This window comes from Echinops telfairi, unplaced genomic scaffold (assembly GCF_000313985.2).
Source record: "Echinops telfairi isolate 266 unplaced genomic scaffold, ASM31398v2 ScPeMD7_7469;HRSCAF=8507_1, whole genome shotgun sequence".
In the NCBI taxonomy this organism is placed as follows: Eukaryota; Metazoa; Chordata; class Mammalia; order Afrosoricida; family Tenrecidae; genus Echinops; species Echinops telfairi.
The window spans coordinates 50,385,083-50,396,934 of record NW_022111373.1 but is presented as its reverse complement, the minus strand read 5'-3'; the positions used below and the strand labels follow the sequence as shown (position 1 = coordinate 50,396,934).

The 11,852-nt window shown below is 45.2% G+C and overlaps 1 protein-coding gene across 2 annotated transcripts in view; it reads right to left on the bottom strand.

Annotated features, from left to right (window-relative positions):
* Positions 1-11,852, bottom strand: part of ERAP1 (endoplasmic reticulum aminopeptidase 1) — a 49,197-nt gene that overhangs the window by 6,236 nt on the left and 31,109 nt on the right. For both annotated transcript variants that reach the window (XM_045285139.1, XM_030888998.2), the window contains exons 11-18: positions 11,543-11,697; positions 10,035-10,114; positions 9,102-9,285; positions 7,398-7,554; positions 6,213-6,397; positions 3,905-4,066; positions 2,870-3,010; positions 1,860-1,941 (exon numbers count right to left, since the gene is read on the bottom strand). In XM_045285139.1, the coding sequence (XP_045141074.1) occupies positions 1,860-1,941; positions 2,870-3,010; positions 3,905-4,066; positions 6,213-6,397; positions 7,398-7,554; positions 9,102-9,285; positions 10,035-10,114; positions 11,543-11,697 (1,146 nt within the window). The remainder of the gene's footprint in view (positions 1-1,859; positions 1,942-2,869; positions 3,011-3,904; positions 4,067-6,212; positions 6,398-7,397; positions 7,555-9,101; positions 9,286-10,034; positions 10,115-11,542; positions 11,698-11,852) is intronic.

Genomic DNA, 11,852 nt, shown 5'->3' with positions numbered 1-11,852 from the left:
CAATGAGCTACAGTTTCTGAAACCACAGGAGGAGTTTGTTCGATCCTGTAACGTCGCCGTAACTCAGAACTGACTCCCTGACTGAGAATTTGCTTTGGTTTGTCATCGGGCAACCAAACTATGCAGTGCAGCTATTCCTCAACATTGAACAATAAGCTCTCAGATACATTGTCTAAATGTATTTTTCTAAACATAGAAAAACCATGTACCAATCTTCCCACAATACTATTCGAAAAAACACACAGAGGGCACCGTCAAGTCAGTCCGGACACGCGGCAACCCTTTCGGACAGAGCAGAACTGCCCAGTAGGGTCTGTAAGTCTAAATCTTTGTGGAAGCAGACTGACAAATCTTTCTCCCCCCAAGCAGGGGGTGAGTTCGAATCGCTGACCTTTGGGTCAGCAATCCTGCTATCGTCATGGCAACCGCCCTGCAAAACCAAAGGAACAACAAGCAGCCAGGCTGTCTGCCCCACCAGGACTCCCGGACTGGAGAACAGCTGCCGCTGAGCCGACTCGGACTCCCAGTGACCCGCAGAGCGTTTCCAGAGTGGTCTTTCCCGACGCCGAGAGCCCCATCCTTCCGCCTAGAGTGGGAGTGGGTTTCAACCACCGCCCCGTAGTCAGCGGTCTAACGCCTATCCCAAAGTGCCCCCCGGGCTCCCTGACCACAGATGATTCACCACAAACCATGGCCCACATCGCCTTGCTCCGAGGGAGAGCTGCAGCGAGAAAGCTCTGCTTTCTGGGGAAACTGTTTCTCGTGTTTGGGTTTTGTTTTTCCCAGACAACGGGATCACTCCTGTCTTCTGACTGTTCTTGGACCCTTGTGAAGTGCTGTAACTTAGGGGCTGACAATTGTAGCTACCCCAGCCAGAGTCTCTAGGGTGGGAATCTCCCTATGTCCATTGAGCAGCTTTTGTTCTTTAGGTTGGCACTTGTATGTGGGCCTCATGTGTTGCCTAGGATTCTTTATGGAATAGAGGGGTTATATAAAAAATAACAGGACAGCCTTGAACTTGGAAGCAAATGGAGATCTAGAGGCCAGACCTGCCCTTTTCGCAGCAGCTGGTGGCCACATCTACCTTTTTAATCTTTAACTCTCACCTGTAACAACCTCAATGGGGACCAAAGCCCTCAAGCTGCCTTAAGTCCTGAAGGTTGGTAATGACAGCAGTCAGACCTCCTCAGTGCTCAGGAGGAGGCTGTTTTCACTAGTTCACGTGCACCTTTTATGTGACCTCTGACTTCTGAAGGACAAAACCCATCCCTACTTCAGCCCTTATCTGCTTGCATCTGCTCCATGCATACTTCCCAATTGTCACGTAATACGTTTGAGTTACTTAATTGTGCCAACCTGGCCGATAATCACATGTGGGGCTAATTGAAAGGCAGAGGGATAAATGGGTGGTGAGCCTCGTCTTTCTAGCTCTCAGATCTCTTGCTTTGTGATGGTCGCACCAGGGTGCAGCTGCCTTAGCAGTTCTCTGCGTCAGCTTGCAAGATTGACTTCATACAAGACATCCCCAAGGAGAAGCTACATGGACCTATCCCGATGCAGCCCTGGGTGCTGGAGCAGCCATGTGGAGACCCCTGTGGAGATGCTTATTCGTTCACTGACTCAGCTTTCCTCCTGCAGTCAGCATCATTGCCTCTGTTTTGTGAGGTGGAGGACTTTGTGGACTAGTGTTGGGTTAATGGGTTAATGTTGAACTTGTGGGCTTGGGCAGTATTAGGTTGGGATGTTTTCGTGATGCACACTTTCTTTACATAAAACTCTCTTATACATGAGTTGCTGTGGATTTATTTCTCTAAAGTACCTAGACTGATACAACATTTTTAAAAAAGAAAAAGTTTTACCTCATCAAGCCGCGCTCTTGTGGAGAACTGATTTGTTGTTCCCATGACCATGTGGGCTATAGAAGGCGAGCCCAGCTCAAACCTAGAAACAGAAATTATTAAAGTGCATTGTGAAAAACTTAATATCTTTAACATGTATTTAGAAGTGCCTCACAGTGGGGTCCGCATGGGAGAAATAAAAGACATAATCGCCACCCTCCGATGGGTTAAGGTCTAGTCGTGAAAAAATTAAGATCCACACAAACAGCTGAATGAAAGGCTTGAGTATCTGTGGTGGGTTGCATGGCGCCCCCACCAAAAAAAAGCTGTGTGGGTAGCTAATTCCCAGAACCCATGAATGTGATCTTATTTCAGGGAGGGGGATTTTCAGAGGGAATTAAGTCAAGAATCTCAAGATAAGATACTTCTGAAATCAGGGTAGGCCCTAAATCCACTGGCAAGTGTCTGTAGAAAGAAGAAGAGGAGACAGAAGCAGGGGTGGGTGTCAGACAGGCACAAGCCGGGACTGCTCAAACCACCACCCAGTGGAAGAGGCCAGGAGAAATTGGCCACTGAGAACCGTGGGAGGAGGCTGGTCCTTGTTCAGACTTCGGGCCCCTAGACCTGTGACAAGAACACGTGTGTGGTAACCTGCTGTGGCAGCCACAGGAAACAGCAGCAATGCCCCAAAGAAAATGAGAGGTAGTAAGGGCTCAAAGGGTTAGCAAAAGGCAAGTTCAGGCCAACAAAGCGTTCATGATGGATGTGGGCTGAGCTGAGGAGGGGGACTTCAAGCAGACTGGTGGGCACTGATAGGGAAGTTTGCAGGGGGAAAGGGGAAGAATCCTGTCCAGATCCACGCGTTAGCGTTAAATGAGAGTGGTTTCTTTGTTGTTGTTTTTCTAAAAATCCAAAGATGTTTCTGGCACTTCTATTTCCTATCTTTAATTTTCAAAATCCTTTTAGACGGTTACTAAAGCACAGCAAAGTTAAGCAGTTCCCAGTTACAGAATAATGTTGGCAGAACTTACTTTTGTACGAGCTTATTCCAGTTTTCCTTCAGGAACTGCCAGGCCAAAGGGTACCCCACTGGATTCCTGCCAATAAGACTAATAATACTTGGAAACTCTTGCGTTTTTATGATGTCTCCTTTAAAACTCTGATCTAATAGCCTAGGATGATTCAGAGAAGACACGTTAGCAATGAGTATGTGGTGAATAACTTGGGAATGACTGCAATAAACTAATCTGTGGGAAGAAAATAAAGAACAAAAACACTCAAGCTGCTGATAATAAAGACCAACACGGTGAGCTAGGTAAGCAGAGCTCCGATAAACCCTTAATTCCTACATACGAATCGAAACTAGCATTCACTGAGTAATGACAACACCCACACTCATTAGTCTTTCATTTGCTAAACAAAACAAATGGAGAATTATATCGCTAGTAAACATGTCTGAGTATTTCAAGATTCTCAAAGATGTATTCATTGAATTACTTCCCCTAACACTGCAATTCTGACTCCTGGGGGCCACATACGTTTCAGAGAAGAACGGGCTTGTGGCTACAAAACAGGCCATTCCCTGCTTCTGCCTCCTCTTCTCTCCTCTGTCTTCTTCTTTCAGAAGTAGGGAGCCAGGTGTTTCTTCAAAGGCACCTCTTCCAAGCAATCAACCTTTCAGTGCGTAGCTGACCACTTAACCACGTGCACCATGCCACCACTGATACGCCCGACCAAACCCACGGCCACGAAGTCCATTCTGCCTCATTGTGACCATGCAGGCTGTCTGACTGGTCTATATAGTAACTCTGTACAGTAAGTCTCCATGGGAGCAGTGTCAGCTTTCTCCAGAGGAGCAGCTGGTGGCTTTGAACTGCCGACCTCGTTGGTTAGCAGACAATGCTTGCCAGACACTGCCACCAGGTGTCCTGGCACACAGACCTCCCACATCCCTGAGCTGTGTACCCAAGAGAGTAGGTAGGTCCTAACCCAGGGACCTACCCTGGCAGAATGAGCTGATCTAATGTAATTTCCCTCGGCCACACGAACATGTATGAGTTACTCACCACTGCAACTTTTCCTTATTTGGGCTCATACAAAGGGCAAATTCAATGTGGTGTTTCTCAGTACTGGACAAAGATGACTGATATTTACTATACAGAAATTCCCAGCCTTCGGTGTTCTGGGCCCCCACAACAAATACTGCCAAGGTCACGTCTTTGGGTAAGCTGTGGAAAACAACATCCCCGGTCAGAGGCTGAGATGCAGCAAGTGTATTGAGATGCCCAACAGTGACAGCGGGGAACCCCCATGATCACAGAAGCATACCTGCACCTACATGTAAACATTATTCCTCATCAGTTATGTGTTATGAAAAGCAAGAGGAAATGCTCTAAAGTTTAGGTTTTAAACCACTTCCCTGTGAAATGACACTTTTATAAATACCCGCATATGTACAAACGTCCATGATTCTGCGTTTAGTGGGTTGCTCCCTAATTGGTCATTTTTCAGGCCCAAAGAAAGAAATTCAAACTAAACTCAAGGTTTGGCATAAACTCATGGAACAGAAACTCAATAGGAGTAGATTCAACTGAATTTCAGGGCAATAAAGAGCAGGCTCTTCCCTCTGGGGGCTTATAGAAAGGCTCCTCCAACCTAAGTTCTACCCATTGCCAGGCCTTATATTTCCCAGGTCTGTGTCTAAAAGAGGTTCCTATGGGAGCAAGGGTTTCCTCTGCCAGGATGAGGTCGCTGAGTTGGATTTAAGGACCGCAGCATCCCTTTAAATGGAAACACTTACATTGTTGGCACAGCTGTTTCCTAGGTGGGATTTAAGCTCCAAATGCTGATGGGCTGGAGGGCAGCAAGGTTTCCCAATAGAATAACACCCTAGCTTGCTTGGACAGGGTCACCACTTACTGTTTACCTCTCGCTAACACTTTAGAAGTCCACAAAAGCTACTTTAAAAATTATCTATATAAATATCTAGCACATAAATATTACAACATTTGCCAATTCAATGGGTCTCCTCCCGTGCTATTCGGTGATGCCAATTACATGACTCATGCCCTGCAACCATCCCCAATCATTGTTGGCGAATTTTCCACCACCGGAAAGAGATCATCGATGTCTCCTAAACAGTGGCTTATGGATTTTAAGATGAACTGCCCCGGCCAATTCCTGTAATTGCTGTCTGTGGACCTATAAAAAGTTCCATTGGCAATCATGATATGACATGTCTACAACCACAGGGAGAAATCCAACGGCTCAACAAGAGTGGTGGCTGAGGCTGCTCTCTGCACCCCAGCACCTGACGGGGTTCGAGTCTTAGGTCTGGAGGTGTAGGGTCATGGTTCATTGGATATCTCCGCTGACTGACTTAGTAATGTTCTACCTCCTGGTTCATTGTGTAGGGTCTACAGTCTTTAAAGCTTACAAGTGCCCATCATGGTGCGATTGCCTGAAGCAACAGAGGAAGAAAGGGAGTCAGAAATAGGAGGAGGGCATGAAATGCATGGATAATTAACAATTGCCCTTCTTACCATAAGACCAGAATTAAGTGATGGTGCCTGGCAATCATTACTGAACATCTCGACAAAACATTCTAGAGAAGGATTCTGATCAAAAGTGGGAAAATGCCTAAGCAAATTTCAGATTCTCATAGATTCCAGATTGTCTGGAGCCATGGACACTGTCATGAAGCCCGGAAACTCTTGCCCTGAGATCATCTTTAAGCCTTAAGCCAAAAATATCCTCATGTCTTTGATGCAAAACCAAACAGTAATTCAGCTTCACAGGTAATGAATGGCTTCCTTGAGCATTGTGCTATTTGAAGACTTAGATGAGAGCAAATTGACAACAGCAATTTGAATGATTAGATAGGTGTTTATGTTTATGAGGGAAGACTAGCTCAGAAAACGAGGGTGAGAATAGAAACGTTGTTCAACTCCAAGACTGCAGCCCACATCACCAGATTATATGCTCTTGAATTGGAGTATGCTCTGTTGCATATTCTCTACATCAAAAAATAATTTTTTTAAAATATGAGAAAATGCATTGCCTCTTCCTGTCCTATGTGCCCAGCTTTGTCCTGATAAGGCTGTGTACCTGCACTATATAAAGTGGGGATAAATGTTTTCTAAGCCTTCAGATATGTGACTTTGCACCCAGAAGTTTCTTGCGTGCATTTCTTAATGAAAGGGAAGTGAGGGATACATAGGTAAACCTTACAATGCAATTCATATCCCCCATCCCACCCCAAAAAAAGGGCAGCAGGGGAGACCTGTCTATATTTGCTTTTTCTCCAAACATTTATGCACTGTTGATGGAAACAGAAAAGACAGCCTTCACATGATCTGTTCAATGTGGACAGACCTCAAATTTCCATTGGACTCCTTCCACTCTCTGAAATAGCCTTCTGCCCTCTGCACACATGGCTGGTACTTGCGCACACAAGCAAGGAGGAGCAGCTGACTCCGAAGCATCCGTTCCGAGAGGGAGCCCTCGTCTGTCCAGGTCTGCTTATCGATGAGGCCCCGTAGCAGCCTGAGGAGGAAGGCCTGTGGGCATCGCACAGGGAGATTGGTCATGTGTCACCGATCCTGCCCTGGTCATCTCACGCTCAGTGTGCCCACTTGGCGCTGGTGGCTATTTTTAACAGCGTAACCTCAGTTGTTTTGAAGACAGTTCTGTTTATAGTTCATGATCAAAGGACTCAAACGAAGCAATCATGATGGATGGTTTTAATATGTACATAACATGATTTTCTGAGGATCCTTATCTGCTTACATCTGGATGAGCTGCCGCTTTAAAATCAGATGACAAGAGACAGTCTATATAACCAAATGTTGAAAGTAGATTATGTCACAGGACTTTATGAGATTTTGCCACCTTTGTGCTTCTCTCTCAGTATGAGTACCAGAACATTCTTAATGTTCACCATCCAAGGACAGCAGTAAGATGAATTTGAACAAGGAAGGTAATCATGAATGTAAGAATAATAAGGACCACCTTTCCCCTGGTTAAGAACATCTAACTTACGTATAACCCATACAAACCAATCCCTGCCAAGCCTCTTACATTAAAAATTCAAGGAACACATAATTGTTTGTGATAACAAACAGGGCAGTGCTTTGTGATGCCAATCAAAGCATCATCATCATTGTACTACATAATGTAAAGATGTTTCTGTGTTTCTGGGAGTATTTATTAGATAGCTTTTGTGAATACAAAGACCCACTGTATTCTAACACAAACACATGACTGACATTAGACATAAACCTACTTTTCCAGCTTACGTATAAATTCAACTTAGAGACAGATTTTAAAATAGAACTCAATTATAATCCAGGGATTGCCTGTACAGAATCTAACAATGCCAAGCCTATTTTCAGTGCCAAAATAAAATATTGAATCTATGCTAATCAATTCAAATACTAAATTAATTTTCATTTGCATTTCTTTAATATAGAGAAATATGTATACAATGGTAAGAACTTTTTTACATATAGAAAAACAAGCCACAGTTATATAACTACCCAGTATATTTTAGGCTCTTACCTTGAACTGAGTTTCTACTTCATTCATATCTCTTTTCTCCATCAGCTTATACATAGGAATCAGTTCGTGTATGCCTTGGAACACAGGCATAATTTCTGTTTCATGTTTCAAATACAGGGATAAATCCAAGGCTTTTTCAATGGGGAGCTTCCCAATGCTGACCAACAGACACCATGATGAGAAATTTACAAGGAAATGCAAGAAATCAACTGTTGGCTTCCAGAGATAGGATAACTTTCATCCCACAAAGCATTCAATCCAGTATAAACGCCCCTCCAAAGTACTGACTTTCGTACTGGGAGCTCTTCTGTTACACATAAAAACATTCTGCTGTGGAGGAGGTTTTACAACTATTCATGGAACCAGAGTGAATTTGGGATTATAGCAGCACGGAAGCAAATGAGTGCTTGTCCTAGAAAACGTTACACTGTGCCTTGAACTTCCAGAGTAAGAAGGGGATTTCTATCAAAGATGCTTCCGGAAGCCTGGCTGGGAAAATTGCCATTCAGGCAAAAGCATAAGCCCAGGAGTAATCATATCCTCTTCTCCCTCGTGAGAAGAAGCTGTTTAGATATGGTGTGAAAGCCTTGCTGATATAGCAGGCTTACCTAAGTACACACAAAACACTCTGAGATTTAAGTAGAAATATACTGGACACCCAAACCCACAGGACCGCCGGGACTCCAGAAATAGGCTATGGAGGGACGCGTTTCTAGGCTGGCAGAAACAGCGAGACAAGCAACTCCTCTTTCATTTGTATGGTCCCCGCATGAGGGCACCGTACAAGACCAGACGGGTGCACTCACTGTTCAGGCAGGGGGCTGTTGGGTGTGAGTAGACTACGACAGAACGACCTCGCCCACTGGAGGGCTCCCCTTAGAACTTCTGTTCTGCCTAATCATTGACTGAAGAAGCGGATGGTTTAGACGTGGGGACACTTCTTTAAGAACCATTGTCATTGGAGGGGGAAAATGTTTTTGGGATCGTGTTCAAATTAACCTCAAGCACTTGATGGTCATTTATGAGCTGTTGTCCTTAAAAATGTTGTCAAGCACAAGCAGGCAGTTTAGTGGGGGGCGAGCCTCTCCTTTAATCCAAGAAACAAAATGTAAACAACATGGGCTGGACCGTGCTGTCCTATGAAGTCTTCAAGGTTACAGTATTCTAACCAAACCCACTACCATTGAGTCAATGCTGACTCCTACCCACTGCCGTCAAGACGATTCCAGAGCATTGTGACCGTGTAGCACAGAGGAGAGCTGCCCCTGTGGGTTTCTGAGACAACACCTCTACTGGGCAGAAAGCCTTATTGTTCTCCTGCAGAACGGCTGGTGGGTTCAAATCTATACACCACCAGGGCTCCCACTCAGTGAGCCTAGCCTTCAGGTTTCCAAGAGTCTAGGCGATTATCCAAAAGGTTCTGGTCTCCTAGGTTTCTCCTCTTTTGCCTCAACCTGATTCAAACTGCTAGTGATAGAGAGTAAAAGGCGGGCCCTTCCCTCCAAGCTCTATAGCTGCCATGGACAGGAGGTTAACTGTAGGCTAAAAGCTACCTTGATTTATTAGAAGAGTTTAGAAGTAAACACCCATCCATTTACTAGCAATCAATCATTTTGATCTTCAATGGGGGAAGGACCTTGAACAATAGCAAATGCTTTCGGGATTACAGCAGAATTGTATCATTCCTTGGTACAGAAGTGGTACCTGACAAGCTGAAAGGCATTGTTGATGAGACTGGCCCGGTCGTTACTGCTGATGGCTGAGTGTGTTCCTTTTAAGAGGCGAGTCAAAGAATCCCATCCCTCCTCCTCGTAATGCACGATGTAATAGCCATTCATCCCTGCGTTAAATTTGATCCATTCCACCTCTTCTGGGAGGACGAGCACATCTATTGGAAATAAAATCAATCACCGCTCTGTTTGCTTTCCTGACAGATAACGGCAATTCCACTGCAGAGTCTGAACAAGAAACCCGAAGAAGAGGTTTTCACACTGAACACTTTGAAATTATCCATGGTTTATTCTAGAAACCAGACAGCAGCAACCCAATGCCTAAAAACCAGCATGGGCTTCAGACAGCAACTTGGGGCGCTTATGGGGATGGGGGGAAATGGAGCCACCTCTCCAGCCATCCACATGGTAGAAGCCAGCCATGTTAACGAATAACGACACATTTTTACTAGAAATCCCTCCTTTTTACCATTACAGAACTCACTTGTTTAATTTATACTTGGGCAGAGACTGGTCTTCTTCTTTGTTGTTTTTTGTTTTTACGAGGAGACAGTGTTTTCAACCCCACTTTCTTCGATGGAAAAAACAAGGCAAAGATTGGTTTAAAATAAAGATGGACCCTATCCCTTTGGGTTGGACAGATACACAGCAAAAGAACGACGTTTTAAAATTCTGCCCATTCCCACCATCCCTTCCTGAATTCTCCTGGCTGGTCCCCACAGAGGGTTTTGCAGGCCTGATCTTCACAGCAGCACGCAGCCTCATCGTTCTCCTGTGGGGAGTGGCTGGTGGGTTTAAACCACGGACCATGAGGTTAGTAGTCCCAACGCTGACCCAATGGCACTACCAGAACTATTTTTCTTTTGGTGGGGGAGAAAGGGGGGTTGTGATTCCCACAAAGGATTACCTGTTTTTGTCTTCAGCAAAAACTTTTGGACCGAGTCTGATTTGCTGGTAATGAACGTCAATGGGATGTGCCACAGTTGTCTAGAGAGAAGAGGGATGGCTTGTGGGTGTGTTGATCCAAGGCAGCAAGTGGTATCAGAGCACTTGTAGATGACAGGTGGGCGCTAATTTAGGAGCAGATGTTCCCCAAGCCTTCACGACCTAGAGCTCCGAACAGCAGCGGTCTGCCTGCAGCCTCGTGGGTGGGGGCTCCCGCTAGGCAGCATTCGTCCTCACACACTCCTCGGAAGCTGGCGTCAAGGGAACCCAAGACGCCTTTTCTGGGACAGACTGATGGGGGCTGAGCGAGCCTAACTTGGAAATAGTAACTGACCACCAGCTGTTGGACAAGTGGACGTCACGTGGCTCCTGAAACCACATCCCAAGGAGGACACAACATCACGCCTGTGGAATTGCTGCCAACCGTGCACTGCCTGAATCTGATCGGGGAGAAGCCTCTGAGGGCCAGGCATTCTACAAAACCATGACACCCTGAAAAATGTCAGGGTCAAGAAACACAAGGAAAGACTGGGGAGCTGCTTCAGGGAATAAAGGAGACATGCAGGCTGAAAGTCATATGGGTGTCAAATCCTCAACCAGATTAGTCCTTTTCCTTTTCCCCTAAAGAGACTATTAGGAAAACTGGAAAGGAAAAAAAAAAAAAGCTAAGTATAGGCTACAGATAGGATAATAGTACTGTAGCATGTCAAAACTTAATGTTGATCATTGCACTGTGCTTGCATAAGTGCATGTTCTTGATTTTTTTAAAATATCATATGGAGAATTCTAGGGTATAAAGGAGTATCATGTCTCCAATGTATATGAAGCAGTCCAGAAAAAAATGATATAGACTTACATAAATAAATAGAGAATACTAAAAAAAAAATGTGGTGAAGAGTTAACATAGACCTGGGTAAGAGATATATTAAACCTCCGTATACTATTCTTGCTGTATCTCTGTAACACGGAAATTAAATCAAAACAAAACATGTTTGCTTGTTTGTTTATGTCCTTCAGGGTCAATCACATTGTGGATCTTTAATCTTTCTGCATCTTGTCCTTCCTATAGGCGTGAAGCTGACAAATATGTCCCACAGAAGAGAATTGCTCTCTCCTAATTCTCAAATCCTCGAAACATTTACATCCCTCCTTCCAACCCAAATGCCAATCTCCAGAGCGAGTAGCCATTTCTCAGTCTGAGGCCGATTGCAAGGCAGCAACCTAAAGAATGTCGTCCCCTCACTAGAAAGTATGGAACTGTTCAAATAACTCCACGTCATTCGCTTTATGAAGGTAACCCACGTTTAGATCCATTGCAAGCCTTTTGGGAAGCTGTTGGGGCCTAAGTCACATTCAGAGGCTATGTAGATTCCATTGAGATACTTTGTGATCAAGGTAAGGAGGGACATTATTTCAGAGACAGTGTTTCAGTCTGCAAGGCAGATGTTACTCTAGCAGAGGCCACGTTACCCGGTCCCCGGGGCACCGTCTGATCCCTTCATGTAGTGCTCTTGCTGCATGTGAACGGTCCTCCCTTGCACTGTGATGGTCACCAGGGGAAAGCCCTTCTGCAGCGTCCAGGTGTTCATCATAGTCTTCACGTCGAGGCCTTCCTGACGCCAGTGCTGGGGCACACACAAAAAGCGGGTGAATCACCTGCTCGGACCCAAGGTCAGAAAGGAAGGAACCCCAGCCTGCTCCCAGGGCACAACCTCCTCCTCAAGACTCTTCCTGATCCCTCCCCCTGTGAAAACCGCTCTCTATCCCACTGGCCCAGGCG